The sequence below is a fragment of the Hylobates moloch genome, unplaced genomic scaffold, assembly GCF_009828535.3.
Source record: "Hylobates moloch isolate HMO894 unplaced genomic scaffold, HMol_V3 SCAFFOLD_8, whole genome shotgun sequence".
Lineage (NCBI taxonomy): Eukaryota > Metazoa > Chordata > Mammalia > Primates > Hylobatidae > Hylobates > Hylobates moloch.
The window spans coordinates 124264724-124292586 of NW_026652283.1; the positions used below are offsets into that span (position 1 = coordinate 124264724).

The following is a 27863-nucleotide window of genomic DNA, read 5'->3' on the forward strand; positions in this document are numbered from 1 at the left end:
TCTCTATTTCCTTCAGTTCTGCTCGGATTTTAGTTATTTCTTGCCTTGTGCTAGCTTTTGAATGTGTTTGCTCTTGCTTCTCTAGTTCTTTTAATTGTGATGTTAGGGTGTCAATTTTGGATCTTTTCTGCTTTCTCTTGTGGGCATTTAGTGCTATAAATTTCCCTCTACACACTGCTTTGAACGTTTCCCAGAGATTCTGGTATGTTGTATCTTTGTTCTCGTTGGTTTCAAAGAACATCTTTATTTCTGCCTTCATTTCGTTATGTACCCAGTAGTCATTCAGGAGCAGGTTGTTCAGTTTCCATGTAGTTGAGCGGTTTTGAGTGAGTGTCTTAATCCTGAGTTCTAGTTTGATTGCACTGTGGTCTGAGAGACAGTTTGTTATAATTTCTGTTCTTTTACATTTGCTGAGGATAGCTTTACTTCCAACTATGTGGTCAATTTTGGAATAGGTGTGGTGTGGTGCTTAAAAAAAATGTATATTCTCTGGATTTGGGGTGGAGAGTTCTCTAGATGTCTGTTAGGTCCGCTTTGTGCAGAGCTGAGTTCAATTCCTGGATATCCTTGTTAACTTTCTGTCTCATTGATCTGTCTAATGTTGACAGCGGGGTGTTAAAATCTCCCATTATTATTGTGTGGGAGTTTAAGTCCCTTTGTAGGTCACTCAGTACTTGCTTTATGAATCAGGGTGCTCCTGTGTTGGGTGTATATATATTTAGGATAGTTAGCGCCTCTTGTTGAATTGATCCCTTTACCATTATTTAATGGCCTTCTTTGTCTCTTTTGATCTTTGTTGGTTTAAAGTCTATTTTATCAGAGACTAGGATTGCAACCCCTGCCTTTTTTTGTTTTCCATTTGCTCGATAGATCTTCCTCCATCTCTTTATTTTGAGTTTATGTGTGTCTCTGCACGTGAGATGGGTTTCCTGAATACAGCACACTGATGGGTCTTGACTCCTTATCCAGTTTGCCAGTCTGTGTCTTTAATTGGAGCGTTTAGCCCATTTACGTTTAAAGTGAATATTGTTATGTATGAATTTGATCCTGTCATTATGATGTTAGTTGGTTATTTTGGTCGTTAGTTGATGCAGTTTCTTCCTAGCCTCGATGGTCTTTACAATTTGGCATGTTTTTGCAGTGGCTGGTACCGGTTGTTCCTTTCCATGTTTAGTGCTTCCTTCAGGAGCTCTTTTAGGGCAGGCCTGGTGGTGACAAAATCACTCAGCGTTTGCTTGTCTGTAAAGTATTTTATTTCTCCTTCACTTATGAAGCTTAGTTTGGTTGGTTATGAAATTCTGGGTTGAAAATTCTTTTCTTTAAGAATGTTGAATGTTGACTCCCACTCTCTTCTGGCTTGTAGAGTTTCTGCCGAGAGATCAGCTGTTAGTCTGATGGGCTTCCCTTTGTGGGTAACCTGACCTTTCTGTCTGGCTGCCCTTAACATTTTTTCCTTCATTTCAACTTTGGTGAATCTGACAATTATGTGTCTTGGAGTTGCTCTTCTCAAGGACTGTCTTTGTGGTGTTCTCTGTATTTCCTGAACCTGAATATTGGCCTGCCTTGCTAGACTGGGGAAGTTCTCCTAGATAATACCCTGCACAGTGTTTTCCAACTTGGTTCCATTCTTCCTGTGACTTTCAGGTACACCAATCAGATGTAGATTTGGTGTTTTCACATAGTCCCATATTTCTTGGAGGCTTTGTTTGTTTCTTTTTATTCTTTTTTCTCTAAACTTCCCTTCTCACTTCATTTCATTCATTTCATCTTCCATCGCTGACACCCTTTCTTCCAGTTGATCGCATCTGCTTCTGAGGCTTCTGCATTCTTCACATAGTTCTTGAGCCTTGGCTTTCAGCTCCACCAGCTCCTTTAAGGACTTCTCTGCATTGGTTATTCTAGTTATCCATTCGTCTAATTTTTTTTCAAAGTTTCTAACTTCTTTGCCATTGGTTTGAATTTCCTCCTGTAGCTTGGAGTAGTTTGATCATCTGAAGCCTTCTTCCCTTAACTCATCAAAGTCATTCTCCGTCCAGCTTTGTTCCATTGCTGGTGAGGAGCTGTGTTCCTTTGGAGGAGGAGAGGTGCTCTGCTTTTTAGCATTTCCAGTTTTTCTGCTGTGTTTTTTACCCATCTTTGTGGTTTTATCTACTTTTGGTCTTTGATGATGGTGATGTACAGGTGGATTTTTGGTGTGGATGTCCTTTCTGTTTGTTAGTTTTCTTTGTAACAGAAAGGACCCTCAGCTGCAGGTCTGTTGGAGTTTGCTAGAGGTCCACTCCAGACCCTATTTGCCTGGGTGTCCGCAGTGGTGGCTGCAGAAGAGCGGTGGCTGTAGAACAGCGGATTTTGGTGATCTGCAAATGCTGTTGCCTGTTCGTTCATCTGGAAGTTTTGTCTCAGAGGAGTACCCAGCCCTGTGAGGTGTCAGTCTGCCCCTACTGGTGGTTGCCTCCCAGTTAGGCTGCTTGGGGGTCGGGGACCCACTTGAGGAGGCATTCTGCTTGTTCTTAGATCTCCAGCTGCGTGCTGGGAGAACCAGTGTTCTCTTCAAGCTGTCAGACAGGGACATTTAAGTCTGCAGAGGTTATTGCTGTCTTTTTGTTTGTCTGTGCCCTGCCCCCAGAGGTGGAGCCTACAGAGGCAGGCAGGCAGGCCTCCTTGAGCTGTGGTGGGCTCCACCCAATTCAGGCTTCCCAGCTGCTTTGTTTACCTAATCAAGCCTGGGCGATGGCAGGTGCTCTTCCCCCAGCCTGGCTGCTGCCTTGCAGTTTGATCTCAGACTCCTATGCTCGCAATAAGTGAGACTCCGTGGGCGTAGGACCCTCCGAGCCGGGTGCAGGATATAATCTCCTGGTGTGCCGTTTTTTAAGCCTGTTGGAAAAGCGCAGTATTAGGGTGTGAGTGACCCAATTTTCCAGGTTCCATCTGTCACCCCTTTCTTTGACCAGGAAAGGGAACTCCTTGACCACTTCCCAAGTGAGGCAGTGCCTTGCCCTGCTTCAGCTCGCTCACAGTGCGCTGCACCCACTGTCCTGCACCCACTGTCTGGCACTCCCTAGTGAGATGAACCCTGTACCTCCTATGGAAATGCAGAAATCACCTGTCTTCTGCGTCTCTCATGCTGGGAGCTGTAGACGGGAGCTGTTCCTATTCGGCAGCTATTCAGCTGCCTCCACCTGGAGGCAGTTCTTATAGACTATTTTTTTAAAACTCATTCTGAAGAAAGCCACGTGTCTCTAAAACTAAATAAACTTTTATTCTTCTATTCTTAGAGAGGATATGGTTTGATTCCATGCATAGCCCCCTAAATATATTTTGTCATAGTCCCAACACTTGCTAAAGACAACTGAATAGAGGCTTGTTTGCAACTGATATAACTAGAGGAAAGCCAGCATCATTCACTTTTCATTCATTGTGTGAAATAAAAAAAAAAAAAAGAGGAAGAAAGAAAACTTCCATTAGGCTGCTTTCTAGGAACAGGTGCATGCAAGTGCAAGAACAGGCTCATAAAGCTTGCATTCCATTGCTTTGCAGTCAGCAAGCACCTAGAGGTAAGTATACAGGATGGAGAGGCGGGAAGTAATCTAGGTGAGTGCTAGTTTAAATATGGTGGTCAGAGAAGGTGGGCAGGAAAGTGGCTTGTAAAGGGCTCTGAAGTCAGCCAGGGAGATGCACTTCTCAGGTAGGGTGGTCATTACAAAGGCCTTGGGGCAGGGACATAGGTGCCCTAGCCCCAGGAAGCAGTGTGGCTAGACCCAGTGAGGAAGTGGAAGCAAGGGAGAGAGGAGCCAAAGGAGGTGGAGGATGAGGAGCAGGAGAAGCCAAGATTCCAGCTCATATAATGCCTTTCAGGGCCTTGTAAGCTTTGGTTTTATTTTGAGTGGTGATTTGAGTAGTTCACAGCTTTGAGTAGAAAATATATAGAAGGCATGTTCTATGAAAGCGGGCATCAGCGCTTGATTTCACTGAGAAATCCTAGAAGTTGTGGCCAGGCTCAGTGGCTGATGCTTGTAATCCCAGCACTTTGGGAGGCCGAGGTGGGCGGATCATGAGGTCAGGAGATAAAGACCATTCTGCCTAACACGGTGAAACCCCATCTCTACTAAAAATACACACACACACACACACACACGCACACACACACAAATTAGCTGGGTGTGGTGGTGGGTGCTTGTAGTCCCAGCTACTCGGGAGGCTGAGGCAGGAGAACAGCTTGAACCCAGGAGGCAGTGCTTGCAGTGAGCCGAGATCGTGCCTCTGTGCTCCAGCCTGGCCAACAGAGTGAGACTCTGTCTCAAAAAAAAAAAAAAGAAATACTAAAAGTCCTGGATTCTCTCAGTGACAAAAGAAATACGAATGGTGATATAAGCCATGATAATTAGTGGTGAGTTACTTCTGGTTCCAGTCTGGACTTCATTGTATAGAAATGAGATATTGTGACATTGCCATCTGCGTGTGCAGATTAAAAGGCAAAGGACCTAAACTAGTGTTCCCTCTCTTGCTTTACCTATGGATTTCACAAAGGGAAGGATCAATTCTAAATAAAACTCATGTCCCAAGAATATTGCCTTTATTTATGTATTTATTATTTATTTATTTATTTTGTGGGAGGGCCTCACTGTATCGCTGATGCCAAGTGTAGTGGGGCAATCTTGGCTCACTGAAACCTCTGCCTCCCAGGTTCAAGCGATTCTCTGGCCCCAGCCTCCCAAGTAGCTGGAATTACAGGCATGAACCACCACACCGAGCTATTTTTTGTATTTGTAGTAGAGACGGGGTTTCACCATGTTGGCCAGGCTGGCCTTGAACTGCTGACCTCAGGTGATCCATCCGTCTCAGCCTCCCAAATGCTTTTCATTTTTTGTTTATTCCAGCGGTCGTGATCCTGTTGGTGAATGAAACTTACTCCTTCACACAAACTCGGTATATTTCTGCCCCGGAATTCTCAGCAACTGCTTGAGAATGCACCCAAAGATGTCATGGGGAGTTTGTAGTACTTAAAGCATCTGTGGTTGCTATGTGAATATCAAGTCTCCTCTGGGCCATGGCGCTTTCTATTCCATCTGTTGGGAATGCCCTTCCTCTAGCTCATTCCTTGAATAGTGCCTTTTTTTCAAATCTGGCCTAAATATTGTGTTTTCAGAAAACCCTTCTTTGCTCATTCTAGGAGAGAATTAGTTTTCCTATGTATTGAATGAATAAATTAATTAACATAAATGCGTGGTTCTGCGAAGTCAAGTTCTAAGCCAATTCCCAGTGATTTTGGCAGCCGGCTAGTGTTCATGGGGACCAGGGAATTAAGAGTCAGTGCTTATGCTAGCAGTCCTGGGTCTATTAATGCGAAGTGCAAATGAGATTTTGACACTGTTTATTCTAATGTTCATGTTTGCTTGTATACAATAACTCACTTCCAAATATTTAGCTGAAACAAATCAAATGAGGGAATCTTGGAAGTTCTTCTGTTGTTTGAAGTGGGAAGAAAGCACTAAATGTAGTATACATGGGAGATGCCCTATGTTCTCTCAATCGAGAGTGAATTTATGACTGCAAACCTTATAATCCCATGTGGAATGTCCTTACACAATAAAAGACAATTCACAAAATAATCAAAGAATGAGCCAATTCTTTGAAAAAGGCAAGTGTCTCACCACATGATTTGAAACTGGAGATAATTCAGTGTTCATTGTTGGCCACCATGTTGAGACTGTGGCCCTGTAGAGCACTTTGTGTCTAACTGGTTGCAGAGGGAGTGACCACCCCGCCACATGTCTCTATTCAAGGAGCCAGACCTGCCCCTACATTACGTTTTCTGCAAGTACAATGAATGTCTATAGGTTTGAAACTTTTTTTATTATTTTATTTTATTTTCTATAATTTATTGCAGTGTAGATGGTATTTGGTTACATAAGTAAGTTCTTTAGTGGTGATTTGTGAGATGTTGGTGCATGCACCACCACAGCAGTATCCACTGCACCATATATGTTGTCTTTTATCTCCCTTGCCCCCCCTCCCACTCTTCCCCCCAAATCTCCAAAGTCCATTATATCATTCTTATGCCTTTGCATCCTCATAGTTTGGCTCCCACATACCAATGAGAACATAGGATGTTTGGTTTTCCGTTCCTGAGTACTTCACTTAGAATAATAGTCACCAGGGAAGCTGAGGCGGGTGGATCACGAGGTCGGGAGATTGAGACCATCCTGGCTAACATGGTGAAACTCCGTCTCTACTAAAAACACACACACACACACATAAAAACATTAGCCGGGCGTGGTGGCGGGCGCCTGTAGTCCCAGCTACTCGGAGAGGCTGAGGCAGGAGAATGGCGTGAACCCGGGAGGCAGAGCTTGCAGTGAGCCGAGATTGCGCCACTGCACTCCAGCCTGGGCCACAGAGCGAGACTCCGTCTCAAAAAAAAAAAAAAGAAAAGAATAATAGTCACCAGTCTGATACAGGTCAACTTTGTAACCTAAGCAGCTGAATATTTTTAAGAAAGTAACTATTTAATACACAAATTTATTGAAATCTAAAATATATTGTAGAATGGTAAAATGAAGGAAAGAAGGAAAATCCCAAATAAATATGTTTTGTTTATAATAGCAAATTGTATGTTGCTATAAATAATACTTCATTTTTATGTTTTCCTTGTTATTAAATATAACACAAAAATCCAGATATATAATAGATAAATTAGGCAATTTTTTTTTAGTATAAAATAGCCTTTCCTTTAAAAAAATTTCATGGCAGAATTTATTTTAAAACAAAAACAACAGCATTTCTAATACGTTTTAAATATATGGTTTGTGAATATACTCTCAGAAACACATAAAGTTCTACATCTACTATGATTAAGAATTCACAAGTTTCATTCATTATTCATGAATGTTATTGGAATGTTTTCTAGATGTTAAACTGTTTCTTGACAAAACATTGAAGGAGTTTTTAAATCCCTCATAACAATTATGTTACTATAATGCCACAATTATATTAAAATGTTTATATTTCTTAGTCTTTATACTTAAGTTGAAATATACATATGTATACACCTTAAAGTAGATAAATTTGTTCTGCTTTTTCACAGAGCAGACATTATACCTTTTTTTTTCTGTTTTACAGTAGAGTATGCTGATTAATTTTAATTTTATTTAGTTGATCATATATTTTCTGAGTCTCTGAATGTTTCCCAGTTGATGGATTTTGTTTTGTTTTGTTTTCTAAAAAAATGAAAAACATTTCTCTTTTGGTAGCTGTGAAATGGAAACAAAAATAAACATTTTATCACACATTTTGGATGTGATTAAACAAAATAGTTCACTTAATGACCTTGGTATAGAATATCAGACACCTACAATATACTCAATAGACATCAGACCCTAAAGTGGGTAACTTGCCAGGGAATATGAGCCCTCTCAGTATCACTCGCCTGTGTTGGTAAATTGCTTGAAGCACTATATTAATGCATGTTGATATTAGGAACATACAACTATATCAGTTTCACTCTTGGTATTTATGTATTTTCAAAATTTATCTTTTTAATGTATATTAGATGGTATTTCAGTGTTGTTTTAATTTGAATGCCTATCATAATAAGAAAGGTTGAAACTTCACCTGTGTTTGTTTTTAGTTTTGGTTTATTCTAGAATTCACTCTTATTCAAATTGCCGTTTAAAGTCTTTTTTTTTCCCATGTGTCCATTTGTATCTTGTTATTTATTTATTTATTTATTTATTTATTTACTTGTTTTGTGAGACAGAGTCTCGCTCTGTCGCCCAGGCTGGATTGCAGTAGGGAAATCTCGGCTCACGGCAAGTTCCATCTCCCGGGTTCACACCATTCTCCTGCCTCAGCCTCCCAAGTAGCTGGGATTGCAGGTGCCCATCACCACACCCAGCTACTTTTATGTGTTTTTAGTAGAGAGGGGGTTTCACCATGTTAGCCAGGATGGTCTCAATCCCCTGACCTCGTGATCCACCTGCCTCGGGCTCCCAAAGTGCTGGGACTATAGGCATGACCCACCGCGCCCAGCCTGTATCTTTTTTTAAAAAATACAAATCAAGTAAGTATAAATAATATCCCCCAGCTGTGTTGTTGCAAATATTTTTTTGTTGTGTTGTTTTTATTTGCATATATTTATTTGGAAAAAATTAAACAGGTAGATTGGTTTACTTATGAAGTTATTTTTGCTTCAGTAACATTCACAATTTCTGTTTAGTTGAGATAATGCTTAATTTGAGACCATATATTATATTTTAATGTGGCAAGTTACCCATTATTTAATACATTCAAACATTTTAATTTGTGTAACAGGTATTTTGTATGAGGGAATTTTTAAGTTGTTATTTTAAAAATTTCTATTCAGTTATTCCAATATACTTCGTTAAATAATGTCTCTTTACTCATCATTTATGATGTACATTTAATCATATTGGGTCCTTATAACACTCCACACTGTAGGGATAATGGTTCCCATTTCTGTCAGCAAAGCCTTTGTCCTTTAGCGATATGTTGGAGCAATTTAATATCTTTAGCAGCCAAACTGGAAGATAAGTTCACAAGTAAATATTATATCAAAAATTGAGTAATAATTTTTCTCAATCAAAATGGGCTTTGAAAACTATTTCCTCTGTGGCATTATTTATAAAATTGATCATCATGGAGAGCTGCATAGATCTAAAAGGAAACAAATTGATTTATTTTTAAAAACATTTTGCTCATCAAATATAGTAGTTATGTAGCCCTTCTTCAAATGCTATTATGTTTAAAATGTTGCTGTTTAGAAAGTAAAATCCCTTACAAAAATAGTGGAGAAATTAAGAGTTAAAAAGTTTTGTTAGAGAAATACTTACAGCTCTATAGCAGGCTCTTTCAAACACAAACACACATATACACACAAACACACGTACACACATTCACACACACACACACAGTCACAAGCACCAACACTAATTTTGCCTCATTCTGTACTAAAGATTTTCTGTGATTTAAGCGTTTTATCCAATGAATAGCATGAAGTTTTTTTGTTTGTCTTATATACATAATATTCAAGTTATCAATCAGATTATCTTAATAATATTCTACTATATTTTATGTGGAGTGCTATACAAAGAATTCTAATACATCTTGCATATATTGTGCTGGCCTGATTCTAACTGTAACTCTTTCCGAAATATTCCATGGACATTAACATATCTACTGAAGAAATGCAATAGTGATAAGGTTTGGGAATTTTTTTTTTTGTCTCTGCTACCTTGATTGTTTTTTTCTTCATTTTATTTGGCTTTTCTATTTTGCCTTCTTTATGTCATCTACTCGTTTCCCAACAAAGTTACCCTTAAATTTCACCACCTGTCTGCTGTAGTCGATGCTCTGTTCTTACCTGGATTCAGTGAGCGTAGTACTCATGCTGGCCCAGTGAAGTATGTGTCTCCATGATCCACTCATTCATCAAGGGAAGTTCTAGGAAAATGTAGATACTAAGTGTCTAAGATCTCAGACTCAGGGGACCCAAATATTAGACAGGGATATAACACTGGAGTTTATCCAGCTCAACCACTGGCATTTTAAGTAGAAGGAAACTGCGTGGTAGTGAGGTATGCTCATTCGATCAGGGCCGGTACTCAGGGGTGGGCACCAGCACGGTTCTATCAGCTGTTAAATTAAAAAGAACACTCTTTTACTAGTTAACACATATCCATTCCCGGAGCCCTACAAACTCCCTAGACACCTCCTGCAGGTCATCGGACCGTCCAGCAGTGGAGAGACCAGGGGGCTAATGGCTGCAGGGTGGGGGTCCAGGACTCTGTCCTGGAGCTGTGGCTGGTGTCCCTGTTTATGTTGGCCGCCTGTAAACACTCCTGTCAGATAGGTTTAAATTCACTTCTGGTCAAGGTTACTGAGATGTTTTCCCGGAAGAATCCGGTTAAGCTGCTTATTCTATACACTTGTACTCTATGTTTATTCTATACCATGCACGTAAATACAACTATTTCAAAGCTTTTTAAATAGTAGACAGTGATTCAGCTCATTGGTTGCCATGACAAAAATTCATAATCATTTGATGTCAGGTTTTTTCATTTCTTTATTTTCCCCTCTAAAACATTGAAAGGGGGGATTGCTTCCCATCAAGGTGAATTGTGAAGAATGTATGCAGTTTCAGCAGTTGGATTTAAATTAATGTATTTCATTAATCTTTCAACTACATCATTTTGGTAACTTGGACTTTGATAATTTTCTTTTAATTCCACACATCTATGATATTTTATCATTTTATGTAATAAAGGTATTAGAACTCTTTTCTTTTCTATTTGTTTTTACATTGAGATAACTTTCGTAGTATATAATGAATTCAGAGAAACGAATAAAATCTAAATATTAAATAAAATTATATATTTATACATGAAAAACAATTGTTACTCTGGAAATATTTATGTGTGTGACGTGTTTATATAGAGTTATTTAATCAGTAATAAAAGTAAATACCTGTCGCTAGTGATCTTGTTTACCTCATCCCTTTATGAAGGGGATATTTATATTTGGGTTTAAAGAAAAACAACGTAAAGTATGTGTCACTTTTAGTTGTTAACCTGATTCAGCATTATCCCAACCCAAGGGGCTTAGAGCTGAATTCTGCACAATGTCTGAATCTCAATAGTAGCCACTATATTTTTCCTCATGGCTGGAATATGTACTTCCTCTTATTTTTATATGGCACTGATTTTTATCTCTATTTTCAAAAATACAGTTTTGACAGGGAAATGTATATGTATGATAACATTCCTAGTAGCTGTTCCCAAGAATGTATTAAAAATTGTGGCGAGCTGGGCAGTTGTGGAGCTGGGTCTCAGTTGACCAGGGATGTGTGTGTGCTTGCACAGTGGTGCCCATGGAGGGTGGGGGGCAGGAATGACCTTTGGTAGTGGGCACAGGAACTATTTTTGCAGTTTTCAAATTGCAGTATATACACAGTTATTTTTATTCATGTTCCATTTTGCACTTTTAAAAGGAAACAATACCGTGATAGCAGAATTTTTATAATCTGTACATTTAATAGTTATTAATTTTAAAATAAATTTGGGATCTCAAAAATGAGTTTCCTGAGATGTCCTACAAAACATGGGCAGCCCTTTCCACAATGTCATGTGCTTTGGATGGGCATCACAGTTGGACCAACTATTAAAACATGAGAAGACCCATCCCTCACGTAGTCTTGATTTCATTGATACTTGAAGGTAGCAATTTTCCTCCAAGTGTACCTCTCAAAGACGTCCACTCTAAAGCTGCCATTAGCATTAGTTGACATAAACAGCATGAGAATGCCTACTGTGTAGACCAGCCTGGTATCCCGTAGGAAGGATGCAAAATGCAATACTCCAAACTCTGGGAACAAAAACCGTGTGCTGTGAAGTACCCCTATGCCCCTGGCATTCTTCTGAGTAAACTGAAGGCAGCTAATTTGAAGGGATCTGTATCACCCTCTTACTGTTGCCAACAAGATGGGTTCTATTTTGACATTTTTGTGAGGCTTAGACCCTGCCAAAATAAAACGAACATCTCTGAAAGATGAAAGAAATACTGGAACTTGCAACTTGGGAAGGGTTAATAAAAAGAGGTCAGTTCCTCTCACTTTGCTATAATTTTGGTGGGGAGAGGGTGGGTAGGGTCGAAGACATGCAGTTTGTAAGCGCTCAGGCCAGTCACACAACCTCTGCTTACAGCAAACTCCCCGCATCTTGGTAACAGGCTGACTTTTACATATCATCCACACCGCAGTGTCAGAATTAATCACTGTTAAATATACATGATGGATAGGAAGTATTTGAGGAAAGAAAGAAAAGGAAGAAAGAAAGGAGGGAAGGAAGAAATTTTAAAAAACATGCTTTAAAACATGTTATTTTAAAATACTTCTCTCGCATGTATATATAGTTTATATATATAAGATAGGTATATATAGTATATATAGTTTATATATAAGATAGCTATATATAGTATATAAACTATATATCATATAGTTTATGTTATATATATATACTGTCTTATAGTTTATATGTTATATATATAAACTATATATAGTTTGATATGCCCATAATGTTTTGTAATAGATAATATAAATGTAACAAAGAAGATTTTTTACTCTACAGCAAACTTTCCAAGATCTGTTTCCTTTCTAACCAATAATTTTTTAAATGTTAGTTTGTATTTTAAATGCACTTTTATCTTTACTGGCCTTTCACTGATTGCTTTTCTAAGATATTCCACTTTAAGTTTCATGCAACTATTTTCTACTCAGAACCTTTCTATGAGGTGATGTGCCTCTGTTATGTTACTCAATAGCTATCTGAAATTCAAAACCAAAATTAATCCCAAGTTTATAGAAAATAAATTTAGGGCAACCATTTCTTTTAAGAGCACAGTATTCTCAAAGCCAGGCATCCATGAATAAATGCCCACATGTTTCTAAGTCTCAAAATGTTGCTTACGTAGTGTCATCTTCCAGGATTCGGAGAAAATCTCTGAAAATCTTGTTAGGCTGCCTATCCATGTCAGGTACATGGCTACTACACTTTCCACGTTTTAGAAAAGGCACCATTCCATCTTTCCCATAATGGCCATTCAATTAATAATCGTATTTAAATGTTAGACTCTTGTAAGCCTTTTCATAGAACTCATTAACATACCAAAATATTCTTTTTCAGATTGAGTGTCTCAATTTTGGGTTCAGGAAATATTTGTCGCTGGTCAAGAGTGACACTTGGTGGACACACTCGTGTATGAAAACCATCCTGAAACGTGATGCTTTCTTTCTGCTTCTGCCCCTGCAGCTGAGGGAGCCTGCGGAGGAACCTTACGCGGGACCATCAGCTCCATCTCCAGCCCGCACTTCCCTTCAGAGTACGAGAACAACGCAGACTGCACCTGGACCATTGTGGCTGAGCCCGGGGACACTATTGCGCTGGTCTTCACTGACTTTCAGCTAGAAGAAGGATATGATTTCCTAGAGATCAGTGGCACGGAAGCTCCATCCATATGGTAAGTCCCAGGAAGAGATGCCACAAAGGATACAGGTGTGTTTTCCCCATTTTTCCCCCAACGAGCTTCAAGAATTGCTTGTCTCTGGACGTTCATGGGCAAGCATGAGTGTTCCTTTTTTGCCTTGCTCTTTTGGCTCTGAAAAAGTTACCTTTACTATGACTGGTTTCAAAGTTTCTAAGTTGTCTTTGTGCTGGTGTTTGGAGCTCGGGAAGTTATCTGTGTGCTTGAACTACAGTGCTCTCATTCTTGGACTCTTTTAAACAAACTAAGGTGAGTCAGTTTTGGGTTTGGTGTGGAGCTGTTTCACTGTGAGCAGAGATTTTTAGATTGTTTATTTTCCTTTGTCTCACGTTACCGAGCATTGACAAACTGCTGCAGATATAGGACTGTGCATTCCTTTTTCTTCGTGAAGACTGTGTACCACATTCTGTAGCCACCTATGGGGAAATGCCTGTGGCTACAAGATCCTCAAAGGCAGAACAACTTAACACGCATCCTAGTCCAACGTATGTATGCAGTTAACCACAGGATGGTCAGTTCTGTGGTGTGTACCCTGGTAGATACAAAGGAAAACAAGGGCTAATGAAGTACCGCCTATTCAGGTGTGATGGTCGTGATCGCAAGAACAGTTTTGTTTGTGTCCATAAGTGCAATTTGAGAGACTGAAAAGCATAGCATAGATGTTTAAAGCCTTGATTTCTATCTCGAATTAAGTCATTTGTTGCATGTTAAATTGTGTTGTTGTTGTTGTTATTTTAAATCTGAGCACTTTAAAACGGCTTCAGTTGTCTGTTTTAGATCATGAAATATGACTAAACAAGAATAGGTATGTTGAAACTCAGGTAGACGCAGAGGAACTGTTGGCCATTTATGAGTAGGAAGAGGGGAAAATGAAATGAGCGGCTGTGAACATGTCAACAGGTTGCAGTTTGCATTTCAGTACTAAGGCTAACGGACAAACATGTCAAACATGAAACATTGTAAATATGACCACCTGTTTTAAACCGATTATTGGAATTGAATTGAATTGTACTTTGTTTTCCAAATCACAAGGCACAATGCAGAGGATTCCTATTCACGGAGAAGTCCCTTCCTGGTTCATTTTATTGTGCTTGTGTTAAATGTTATTCCAAATAGGAGGGAGCAAGAAACCAAACAAATTCTACCTAGATTGTCTTTGTTTTCAATTTTATTCATGCTGAACAACACTTTTAGATGAGCCAGGACCCATCTACTTAATGTATGTTGTACAATTTTAACTTTAAATACTCAGGAATTTGTTTAAATTATTATCTATCTCACTATGTCTAACATTAGAGTTCATGGAAACAAAAGCTGAGGCAAGAGCTGGATAACCTAAGTTCTACCATAGGCTCTGCCAAAAGCAATGCTTATGACTTCAGACAAGTCTATTTGTAAAAAGCCTGTGCTAAAAAAAAAATATTAAAAATGAATTTATTCAACATGTCTTTAGTGCATATTCTCTGCTAATCATTTAAAGATATTCTAGCTTTGAAATTATTGTGGTTTTCAGAAAATCATTGAAGTATAAAATATATAGATACTGATTCTCAGAATTTATATGCTTAATGTTAAAGGTCTTGTCTTTAGGAGAGTCTAGAGGTATTGGGCGTTGACTGCACGCCTTGCTGGTAAGATGTCAGGTTGGGAGAGAGGCAGAAGCAAGTGAGGCCGATTTGTTAGTGATTCTAGGACCTATGATCAGTGGCAGCTTTTGCCAGACAAACTTAGTTTATGTCAGAAAGTACAGATCGTGAGTGTGATGAGAAGCGTGTTCTGAAAAGTTGATGGGACCACTGTAGTACTTTATGGCAACAATTGGTCACCCTTGTCGTAGAGAGAATATCAGCACAGCTAGCCAGAGAGACTACCACTGCCTTCTTGGTGCCTGGATCCAGGCTGGAAGACGTCTTCTACATCAGTGGCATCTCTCTAAATATTTGCCAGGGAAGTTGGTGGGAAAGTTTTCAGTGGGAACTATGACCCAGTGTGCCTTCGTGTCTAATAAACTCTGTTGCCTATTAGCTTAGCTGCTCTCTTCAAATAGCTATAATTAGCCAGGGCTAGAGTTGTGTTTATACTTGCATTCTTACAATGACTTACATTGTCCTGTTTGCTTGGCGCAAAAGCCCTGTGGGGTCATTATTCTTACTATTATCTACTATTATCCCTTTATCTATTGTAGATTTAAAAATAAAGCTGAGATATGCAGAGGACAAGAGATGGCAAAGCTGATGGAGCCCTTGGCAGAGCTCAGGTTCAAGGTCTCTGACTCCAGGGCATTTTCTTCTGTGTCTGTATAGCCCCCCAATCAGTGTAGTCCAGGTCTGAGCTTCAATGCCCTGTCAGAGAAGTACAGCTTCTCTGTTTCAGAACTGCAGGCTGGATCATAAAGCCTTGAACAGGTAACTGTCGGAGTGGAGATGGAAAAGCAATTTAGCATATGTGCTGGGTCAACAGAGTGTTTTGTGTGTGTATGTGACATTAATGTTTATCATAATAGTCAAAAGAAGTATCTTGACACAGCCATAAGGACTACGTTTAAGTGGAACTCTCAGCTTTCAATGACTCTTCAGTGGAGGCTGAAAAGCAAAAGATGGTTCTCCTAAATAACTATGGAAACCTACAGGAGCACATTTAAAACATAAAACAGAGTAATTTGAAGTACCCTTTTAAGGCCTATACAAGTGCATAATATGATTTATCTTAAAAAGACTATTATTTTAGAGTAATTTTACAGTGACAGTCTCTGAAATATTTAATGACTCAAATTGGTACATTTAAAAGGTTTCCCCATTCCCGAATTGCATGGGCAGGGACGAGGAGCACTGTGGGTGCTGCGACCTCTTCCCAAGCACAAGGTCATTCCACAGAGCCAGGAGGGTGGTGCGAGTGACTGTGAGTGCAGTGAGGGCAGATACACATATGATTTTCCAATAATCTATTTTTAAAAAAGGACATACAAGCAAGGGCACTCTAGGAAGAAGCTACTTGGAAAATTGTTAAGAACAATAATGGGATTAGCCTTATTTTCATTTAATTTGGAGTGAAATTACCCACTCAGCTATGTTTTAAGTCAGGGTTGCCATGGCAGCGGTGGAGGCAGTCTAAATATAGGGGATGATGTCATGTGCCAAAATTATCTGTATATTAAGCATACGGTGGGTTAGTAATTTAAGCCTCTTAGGCTATATGTACATTAGATGAAACTGACTTTTTTTTTTGCTAGTCAGATTCTAATTTTATGCAGGTTGGCTTCCTACCAATCCCTTATTTTAATAGAGAGTTGCCATTTCTAGTTCACTTTATAGCATGGTGTAGTCATTATTTTTCTTGCAATTAGAAAGGAAATGTGTAGTGGTGAAGCTAGCCAAGTGTTCTTTTTTTTTTTTTCTGAAGAGATTTGATGGTGTAGCCTATAACTTGTGCATCTAATAATATCAAGAAGAAAGAAAATTGATTCCGTTTCTGAGTTCTCCCTCTGTGGTTTCTAAATTAAGACATGACGGTTAACGGGACTAAGGTTGTAGAATCTTGGTTGGGAACACTGAGGGAGCATTTACTCTCTTTAAAATATGAACTTATATAACAAAAGAACCAGGTTTCCATCCCGTTCTGTGATAGGGAGTGTGTAGAGGATAGAGAAGGTAAGGAAAAAGAAAATAAAAATAAATGCATTGAAAATGTGTCCCAACACAAATTTAAATGCATCGATTTCTTAACTTCCATGGCTGAGCCTCAGCTCCCCGAGACAGAGCCTGGAAGCCTCAGTGTCCCTTCCCAGGCTGTCCACAGCTACCAAGTTGGCCCCATCCTGGCTTCCCCCCTGCCAGGCACGCCCATCCCCTTCCATTTTGCCCCAGTGAACACATCCCTGTCTTTATGTTAGTGTGTGTTTGCATTCCTGGTGCATTTGTTCAGCTGAACGCCTCCACATGGAAATCCCCTACTGCGCATCTATTGTCGATCCTGTTATCATAATGCTTAGAGGGGCATGCAGAGTACCTAGAAGAACACTTCAGAAATAATGCAAGTGAAACAAACAGGTTGCGTGATCTTCCTCGCTGGAAGATATCAGCCATAATAAATGGAAGAATATTTCTTCCGCTTTGGATTAGGGCTGCCTTATGACTTCAAGAGAAATATCTGTTACTTTATGATTTTTTAAGGTGTAAGCTCTATTTTTCATGAACCAGCATAACTTGACCCTTTTGCCTACCTGGTGTAGGCAAGTTCACAAGGGAAACTCTGGGGTGACAGTTTTGTAACCTTAGTTTATTTTGTTCCCATTAACCCAGGACAATTTTACTATTAAATCAATCTGGTTGGTGATTGGCTGAAGTTAAAACTTCAGAGAAATGGAGAAAGCTGAGTGAGTTTCAAAGAACCCTTGAAGGGTCAGTTAATGCCTCCAGTGTTTACCCAACTTGTCACTTAATTGATAATTGACTTAGTGTCTATTTAATTTCTAACAAGGGAGAATTATAGAGGAACAGACTGAGTAACACACTCCCTGAAATCAATCCTTCTCTCACCTGCCCCAAAATTAAAGTAAGGAGGCACCATCTTCTCCCTCCTCATATTATTATTAACTATTTTGAATTCATTTTACAGAAAATTTGCAGAACTAGCACAGAGAGTTGCTGTATATCCTAAACCTAGGTTCCCTCATGTGAACATCTTACATAACTATAGTGTCATTATTGGTAGCAAGAAATTCATGAAGTAACAGTGCTGCTAACTCACTTTCAGACTCTGTTTGATTTCTTCTGGCTGTTCTACTGATGTCTTTTCTGGTCCAGGGCTCCAGCCAGAGACCCACAGAGCATTTGGTTTTGCCTCCTTGGCCCCGTCCAACTGTGGCTGTTTCCATCTTTCTTTGTTTCTATGAACTTGACCTATCCCATGTTAACAACTCAATCTTTGGGGAGAAAAATGGTTTTGGAAAAGCAATGACAGTTTATGAATATGGAGGAGACCACGCAGCAGTGCTCCAATGCCACCAATTGAAATGGGCGATTTGTTTTTTGTGTTTTTCTTTATAATTTTTTAGTGTTAATACTGAGTCTCCTTCTGTCACCCAGTCTGGAGCACAGTGGTGCTATCATAGCTCACTGTAGCCTCGAACCCCTGGACTCAAGCTATCCTTCCACCTTAGCCTCCCTCAAATCTGGGACTACAGGTACAGAACCCTGGCTAATTTTTTTTAAAATTTTTGTAGACCCAGGGACTTGCTATGTCGCCCAGGCTGGTCTCAAAATCCTGGACTCAGGGAATTCTCCTGCCTCGGCCTCCCAAAGTGTGGGATTACAGGCGTGAGCAACAACAGCCAGTCCCATATTTTCTATCTTAAATTTGGATTCAGTAATTTTATTTCACAAACCTGTTGTAAGCTATGCACATCAACAGTTTTTTATGAAAGCAAGTATAGCATAAACAGGAAATAATTGTGAATATTTATAAATATACATATAATAAAAATATATATAATATATGTAGGTACACACACGTGTATATATATATATATATACACATTTCTCCTTTTCTTGAACGTCTGCATAGCAGTTGAAGGTCTAAGAACATACTCAACATGATATTGTAGCTCCATTCATGAACCCTTCTTTTAATTAAAATGCCATTTCTGTGTTTTTTCAATGGTGTATTTTTTTGTAAAAAAAAAACCATTTACTACTAGTAATCACTGAGTATTTGTTATATAACAAGAAAATGTAAACAATAGTTGCTACTGCCGCTTGGAGATACTACTATTCCCATTTCATAGTTGAGAAAAATAGGCTTCAAAGTAGTTAAATATTGAACCATCCAGCAAGCAAAGAGGCAGAGTGGAGACTTGAAGAGAGATAGTCCCAAGGTATATTTCCTCCTCTTTTTAAAAAAGTTGAGATCACATTTCTTTGCTAACTTTAAAACAGCAAGATAAAAGCAGTATGTGGGCACTCCACTCTCATCCTAGAATTTCTTCAGCAACCTTCTGCCTTAGTGCATACAAAGAAAGCGCCCTGCCACTTCTAATTTCTCCTCAGCTCTGTTACTGTGTGGTGGCGTCACCACCAGCTACTCTTACGTGTTTCTTGCCAGCATTATTAACTAGACAGTAATGTAATCATCTTAGCATACTTGCTTGTTAAGCATATTTCGGGGTATAATAATGATGGATATTATCAGGCTTCTAAGAGGGCACATGGATGACATGCTGATGTTACCACGAAGCTGTTGCATAAAGATGTGACTAATCAGGGTTGTGCATGTAACTGTGACCCACTGAAGTCTTAGGTAGGTGGAGAAAACTGGGCACCCCAGACTATCCCACAACCTAGGTACCTCCACCCTGAAACTCAGTAGGCAAATAATGCAAACTTTTTTCAATACCAGCTAATTCTACTGTACCGAGAATTTCTAATTTGATTGGTGGCTGTCTTTCACATGCCTTATCCTGGATATTTTTATTTTCACCTGGGTGGATTAGGCCTCCTCTCCACAGTGTCTACTGTGGAGCCAATTTCCAATCTCCACCTTTTCTCTCAGCTGGTGGCCGGGGATGAAGCCACTGGGCAGCGAAGGATTTTCTGGGAAAGATGCTACAGCCCCACAAGTGGAGTGAAGGAGGCAGGCTATGTTTTATAGGTTTCAGTCAGGTTTGGTTTTGCAAGACACATTTTCTCTCCTGTCCTTCTGAAAAGCATCATCTCTAGAAGGCACTGAAGGAAGAGTCTTTCATGTCAGAATGAACCTCCAGGAGCAAAGAAGGTGGCTCTCCATGAAGGGACAGCAGCACTCTCTGATTCACTACCAGGAGCACATACCCTAGGAATTATTTCCTGCCCTCCCCTCTCCTTCCTCGTGAAAGGGATGGACTCACCAGCAGGTGCTCCTGCAACTCTGAGAAGCCACCGACTATCTTATTGCCTAGAATTAAGCCTGAATTTCAGATTTCTTCACAAATTCTAGAAATAGCATTCTAGAGCAATCCTTTAATTTGGTTCAGTAAATACCAGAGTCTCAATAAAGTTAAGAAACTATTTCAAAGAATACATATTTGAAATATGGGACATTTTTTCTTATTTATTGAATGGTGGTAGCTATGAATCAAATGTAATATTTTACCCTAAGATTCCATAAAATTGTCCAGCCTGAGGAGTAACAGAGAAAAAGAAAACATCCCTTGTCTCTAAAGATGGGACCCGTAGGAAAAATAGTTATCCCAGGAGAGAATTCCCGGTCTCCATCCTTGCAGTTCTGAGGGCAGAGATGAACTCTACAGCTCCGGTGTCATATCTCTCTCATGTCCAATTTCTCCAAATTAACCGCATTTTATTGAAAAATACATTTCCTATAAATTATTTAAGCTGTAGGCAATAAAAAAAACTCTTTTATGGATTAAAATTTATTTCACCAACTATGAAATACCTGTTTTTTGTAATCACACTTCCTTCTTTTGTATGTGGCCATTAAGGGTGGAAACAATAAAAAAGTAAAACTAAATTAACACTGTTAAATAAATTTCTCATTTAAAAACACTCTGCCTTCTAAAGGGCCATTGTGCCCACTCCATTTTAGTCATTCTCAAATAATGCTGCTTAACTCTCATTTATTCCTCAAATCAGCCAAGTGGCACATCCTCATGTTCCAATTCTACATTTTGATATCTTCATGTAGAGTTTCTCTCCAAGCCATGAATATCTAATTTTTCTCTTTCTTCTGAAAGTTTGAACAATTTCATGGAGGATTGGTTAGGAGAATAAGGTAATTTTGTGCAACCCAACACTTCTCCAGAAAACGTGAGATTTGATTGCTTGGATTCCTTCCTGTTGGCATACGCTATCCAAGCTTAATACATCCTTTAAATGAGCAGTGGCCTAGAATATTAACGTTTCCCACCTTTGACTTTAGTAAGTACAAGTATCTAAGTTCTTCTGATTCAAATTTCTTTAGAGAATCACAGTATCATTTCTTAATAAACATATACATCATAAAAGGCTTTGATTTTTTTTTTGAATTATAAATTTAACATAGATGGCACCCGAGAAATCTCTTAATGCAATCCCTTTATTGTTTGGGGAAAAAAGAGCTGCATCATAAATAGATCATGTCTTTTATCCTACCCTGAGGAGTGCTATTAGTTGGCTGGAAGACAATCCAGGTTTTCTGTCTCTGTTACCACAACTGGTTCCAGCATGCTAAGAAGCCACTCTTACCTAGCTTGGAGAGTGATGGGCAATGCCCGCTTTCATTTTTTCATTACCTTTCCATGAGCAGGCCATAGAAGCATAGTTGCTAAGCCAAGATGGCTGATTCAGACCTCGGTTTGAATGAGACGTGGGCTCTAGTCTTGGTTGACCTAGAGCTTGATGACCTAGAGCAGGTTAGCTCTGGAAGTCCCAGATCTCTGTCTGTAGAATGGAAGTGATTGCCACATCCCTCAGAGAGCTGCTAACTAGACCAAACGAGCAGACGCTTGGAAAACCCGTAGCCCAATGCCCGCCCCACACAGCAGTTTCTATAACTAGCTGCAGGTTTACTGCTGTAAGAAAGGGTGCCGTAGAGAGTTCAGATTTCTGCCCTTCAATGAAAAAAAAAAAACAACCTTTTGAAATAGAATGTGTTTTGAATAGTGGTTTTAACCTGTATCTAGTTCTAAAAGTCCATGTTCAGCAAATAACCGTCAGTTTTTTTGAGTTATAAAAGCTGTTAACTTCTCCACTCAACTTTTAAAACATTGATCTTACTTTGGTTATGAATTGTGTGACAGTAACAACAGTAATAATATCACTTTAAAAGAAAAAGTAGGACCTAAATGATGACCCTTCCTTGTTGTTTGGAAATATAATTGACCATAATCATCATTGTTAACATTCAGGACTGTTTTTGTATATGCCCGTCAAAATGCGATCCCGGTTTAGATCCTGTATATCACTTAGTAAAGATGAAATGTGATCACAGTGGAATTTTGACTGAAGTATGTATTTATCTATTAAACGTTCCTCTCCAGCTTTCATGTGCACAGGACTCACTGGAATCTTTTCAAAATGCAGACTGTGATCTAGCAGTTCTGGAGTGAGTCCACAGATTCTCTGACAGTCGTTCAGCTCTGGTTGGTGCTGCTGTTCCGTGCTCCACATCCTGAGTTGTGAGAGGCTAGGGTGTTTGTGAGTGGCGTACGTATTTGACAAACACAGACCTAAAACCATAACTAATTATCATTCATAATAATTTCAGGTTTTCCTCCAAACTGAAAAACATTGCAGTAGTTATGCTATTTCGGCATTTGTTGCAAGCTCTTTTGTCTTTGTTGAAATGCTGTGCGATGTTTATAATGTGCTGCTGGGACAAGATGGAGATGATCCAGAAAGTCGAGTTTCAATATTGTGTTTCAGATTTAGGATTCACAGACTCACCAGGGTCTTACTGCTTAGAGAATCTGATTTCGTTTTCTGAACCAGCCCAACTGCCCAGCAGATTACTATGAATAAGAGGTGACATCAAAAGGGTATAAAAAAATCACAATATTTCTACAGCTTCCCTATATTTCTAGGCACAGTAGTGTTTCCAAATCCATTAATAGCTATGTGTTGAAAGTAAAATCATTTTGAGCTCTTTTCAAGAACACTGCGTTGAAAAGTTGAGCAGTTTCCTTTGTTGTGGATTTCTCAGTCTTTTGATGTCAGACCATTTGGTGCGAGTCTCAGCGATCAGGTAGAAGATGTTGCAGTGTGCCAAACAGATTGGACCCTGAACCATTTCTTTTTGGCAGGGTGTCAATTAACATCTGGAACTGTGGGTTTCGATAAGGCTATGCTTCTTGGCATGGCACAGAGACTGCCCTGGCCTGAGTCATGTCAATATTGACATTCCATTTTGCACTTTATGCTGCTAGTGACCTCGTTCCAACTTGCAGTTTCCTGTTTTCAATCCATTTTCTCTGTCTGGGAACTCTCTTTTCTGCTTTATCAGCAAAGCCGTATTCATCCTTCACAGTTCTCAAAAGACAATTGGCCTTAAAGTGAGAAGAATGAGGAATTAAAACTGGTGTCCCTCCCCTTCATAGCTGCACCATTTGGGCTACAGTCAAACTCCCAGAGTTTTGGTTTTCTGACTATAAAAAGGAGATTAAAGATACTTATCTCGCTGGGTGAATATGAAAGTAAAAGTCAGAAACCTACCACTGTACCAGGAACAGAGACAGACAATCCCTCTGTCCATTAGTCATTATCATGCCATGTGTGATAAACAACAAATCAGCAATGCAGGTGCAAAGATGCTGTGCGTATTTGGAGGAGAAAGAAAGCACTGCTCAGTGAGGTCATCACAGAACATATTACAGAAACACTGGGCTGTGTGTAGCCTCTGAGCATGGGAAGCATGCACACAGGAAGAGTGTGTGCTGCTGCTGTGGGCACGGTGTGTGTAAAGTAAGAAGTGCATATACTGGATTGCTTTCTCCCGTAGAACTCGGGTAGACGCTGTGTTCGTGAAGACATTCCAGTAAGTGGGAGAAATCAATCCAGTGTTTTCACAAAATGATAGAAATCACTTTAATATTTTGGATGGATGCCGTGGTTCATGTCTGTAATCCCAGCACTTTGGGAGGCCGAGGCAGGCGGATTATTTGATGTCAGGAGTTCAAGAGCAGCCTGAACCGCATGGTGAAATGCCCTCTATACCAAAAATACAAAAATTAGCTGGGCATGGTGGCATGCACCTGCAATCCCAGCTACTCGGAAGGCTGAAGCAGGAGAGTTGCTTGAACCTGGGAGACAGAGATTGCAGTGAGCCAAGATCGTGTCACTGCGTTCCAGCCTGGGCAACAGGGTGAGACTCCATCTAAAAAAAAAAAAAAAAAAAAAAAAGATCACTTGAACATTTTAAAAGCAGGCCCTTGAGTGAAACTCAAACATAATACATTTTCCATGGTAAAATGCTTGTAAAATGTTCACTCTGTCCCTCATATCTCATGGTATAAGGAAAACAGTACTTTAGGAAAATTGTGATTTTGGTATGTTGCATGGCTTGGGAAAAAATAAATAATGAGAAGTTGAAAGAATAAGACATTTATAATTTATAAGGGTCTGCTCATCATGGAAGTAGAAAAAGAAAGGAGAAGGATCTTGTTTTGGTAGCCAGGGAAGTCAGTTGCTCGGCTTTGCACGTGGCGATACCATGATATTTCAGATTTCACCTTGAGCTGGAAACGTGTTCAACACTGAAATGTCCAGGGCCTGTGGCTAGGAAGGTTGGCTGGGGGTGTCTCAGGGCTCAGGGATCTACATTTCAATGAACACCCTAGAAGAGTTTTCACTGAGCTTTTAGAAACATAGGGAAGGATTGTAGAGAGAATGTTGATGCTCTCAGCCAGGCAAGGGAAGTTATAAAGCTCTTTCTCCATCTGGTGTCTTTGCACCATCACAGGGCCGAGGGGCAGTTTTAAAAAAAAAGGGCTCTTTGGAGAGACTTTAAGGTGATGCCTTCAAATGACCTGAGAAATCCTGTTCATCTAAACTTGTAGCTCCCAGATGTGAGATCCTTGATTTTTAGATGGGGTCTTCATATAATGAAGAGGAAAAGGCATAGCATGACACAGCAAAGAGAAGCAGGGGAGTGGGCGGGGCCTGGCTTAACTGGGAGTCAGAGGATAGCCAGGGAAACTTTTAGGCTAGAATTAGGAGTAGAAAAAATTGAGCTATACAAAATGGTTTGAAATGTTCAAAGCAAGAGTGCACGATCAATTGAGAAGAAAAATTACCTGATGCTCAGACAGACCTAGGGTACAGTGTCAGCATTGAAGAATGCTGTCTCACCATGTCCAACCTGGGCGACAGGGTAAGACTCCATCTCAAAAAAAAAAAAAAAAAAGAAATCACTTTACCATTTTAAAGGCAGGCCTTTAAATGAAACTTCTTGAATCAAGTTGTTACTTGATTCTTGAGGCTGTAATGACACTTCTAGCGTTAACCTAGCAAGCTTCTGTGAGTGCAACAGTTCTGCTATGTAAGGATCTTCCCTACTGGAAGGTGGCACCCCTTCAAATACAGTGAAACTGTTATTATTCCATAGTAGAGCAATCAAGGAAGTAAAATGATGTGTTCATTGTATCTAGCTCTGGAAACATTTGGGATGGAGACTTTTGAGCAGTGATTATATGCTAAAGTGTGTGAATGTGCACGCCCATGTGTGTTTGTATGTGTGTGCACATAAGACTAGACAAGGGGGTAGATGTGCATTCATTTACTTTCTATTAAAAAAAGGAAAACAAAACAATGCAATCTGTAACCCTAATAAACGAAGACACATATGCCTGCTTTAAAAATAATTTATTCTCTGCAAATGTGCTTTGTACATGGTGTGGGAATTTTGTAAAGCATGAAATGGGACTTGAATTTATAACCCATCAGTGCTTCTTAGATACCTTCTAATTTACCACAAACTGTGAGAAGGGACAAGGAAGGCTCTGCTGGCATCCATCACACCCTCTCCTGAAGTACAGGATCTGTGGTGTAATTTTTCATGACAAGTCCCCCCTAAGTAACATAAAAGCCACAGTGTTTTTGAAAGCTAAGAACATGAGCATAGTAATCAAAATGTAGTCAGAGCCACCCTGTGAGATGCGTGATTTTCCCCGTATCGGAATAATCCATCTTTCCCAAGTCTTCACCAAATTCCAATGTGTTATTTTTAAGGGCTTATAATGAACTACACTTAAGCTTGAAATAAAGTATTCGTTTTCTGGACATAGATTCAAACTCTCTCTTCATTTCTGGCTTTCTTCTTGCTCCTCTTTCTCTTCTGTTCCCTCTAATTTTTTGTGTGTATGATCTCCCTTTACATATACACACAGACACACACACACACGCACAAATACATATACATATATATATATATATATATATATATATAATATACACTGAATCCTGAACCAATAAATCATTCTGTTTTCATAAAACACAAGTAACAAGCCTTGGCATTTTGTTCAAATGAAACCCCAGCTGTATTTTTTGTTACTTGAATTGAAGAATCCAAATATTGTACTTGGCTATATATATATTTTTAATATACCTATATGAAAAATCAAAATAGTGTACTTATTAGTGCTGGATTCAAAATGAGCTAGTCAATATTTAATGCCGCTTTACCTTATAGAAACATATATCAATGTGTCTCTCTGTTTAGGTTTGTTATCTTAGAACCAAAAGTACTCACCACTTTAGAATTGAAAAGTCTGAATAGGAAAACAGAGTCTCATCATCTATCGTCAGCATTTTCTTTTTGCAATGGATTGTAATTTGGCTCAGTAAACTGTGCATGTGTGACATTTCATTGGGGACATCAATGTGACATTTGAAGTTAAGCTTGCCACTGGCTTTGCGGGATGGCTTCACTGTGCAGGTGGCGGGGTGCAAGTGCAGTCTGAGAGGTTCCTGACCTGAATTTTCTGCGATGTGCTCTAGAGCTGCAGTTGACTGCCCCATCAGACGCTACCAGACTAAGGGAACATCTAACCATAGTTAGCACTGGCCCCCAATCCATGAGATTCGAACTTGACCTGAAAATACACTCCACATGATCTCTATCATGACACACGTGGACTATGGTTTGAAAAATATAGTTTGATAAATGGGGTTTATGAAAAAATAAAATAGAAACATCAAAAACAGAATTAGGGCTGTCCTTCACAACGGCCCTGAAATGGCATCCAAGGGCGGTTTCCTGTCCCAAGTCCTGTAAGTGTATTTTCCTGATAACATGATACTTACCCTGGTGACTTACAGGTAATTTTAGATGTGAGAGGATGTGGCCTGGCGCGGTGGCTCACGCCTGTAATCCCAGAACTTTGGGAGGCCAAGGTGGGCGGATCACGAGGTCAGGAGATCAAAACCATCCTGGCTAACACGATGAAACCCTGTCTCTACTAAAAATACAAAAAATTAGCCGGGCGTGGTGGCGGGCGCCTGTAGTCCCAGCTACTCAGGAGGCTGAGGCAGGAGAATGGCATGAACCCGGGAGGCGGAGCTTGCAGTGAGCCCAGATCGCGCCAGTGCACTCCAGCCTGCGTGACAGAGCAGGACTCATCTCAAAAAAAAAAAAAAAAGAAAAGAAAGGAAAGGTGTGGGAGGATGCATAACGATGTCTGAGGCCTTTTAAATCATTAAATGCTCCTGGGGAAAAGAGCCAGCCAACTTGGATTGGAATCCTGTCCCCATGATTTATCCCACTGTGCTGTCTTGGGCTACTAGCTCCAGGGGGCTAGTTTGTTTGTTTATTTTTTTTTCATCTGCAAAGTGCGTATAACAATGTCTATTTTTCAGAGTTATTGTAAAGACAAGGGTAGGAAATGCTAATGTCCTTGGTATGCATCGAGCTGCAATGATGACAGTGACCATCGTGCTCCCCTCAGAATCCTCCATCGGCTTCTTGTCCTCTTTCTAACCCTGTGCATTATCAGTGGGCAGCTCCTTCCACGTTAAGCTTCCTAGAGATGCCAGGTGCTTCCCTCTGCCTCCTGATCTTATGAGGCTTCTGGTCCACCACCCTGGTCTCAGATCTGCCCTATCTTTGCCCCACATAATTTAATGGTCTTTTTTTTTCTCTCAGCAGTACTTCATAATAGTAGTGAAATTCTAAATGACTATGCGCATAATTCTAGTGCACAGAATCCTAATGCACATAATTCTAAATAGTATGAACGTAATTTATGATGCATTAGTTTTCTGATCCTTATGGAGTATGTACTAATAGTAATCATGTGAGTTAAGATCTTTCTATTAATTCCGTGTCTTATTGTGCTTTCCGTATAT

The 27863-nt window shown here is 39.7% G+C and overlaps 1 protein-coding gene across 1 annotated transcript in view; it reads left to right on the forward strand.

Annotated features, from left to right (window-relative positions):
* CSMD1 (CUB and Sushi multiple domains 1) overlaps positions 1 to 27863 on the forward strand; it is a 2040038-nt gene that overhangs the window by 983420 nt on the left and 1028755 nt on the right. Inside the window, exon 5 of the mRNA XM_032158987.2 lies at positions 12822 to 13029. Within this exon, the coding sequence (XP_032014878.1) occupies positions 12822 to 13029 (208 nt within the window). The remainder of the gene's footprint in view (positions 1 to 12821; positions 13030 to 27863) is intronic.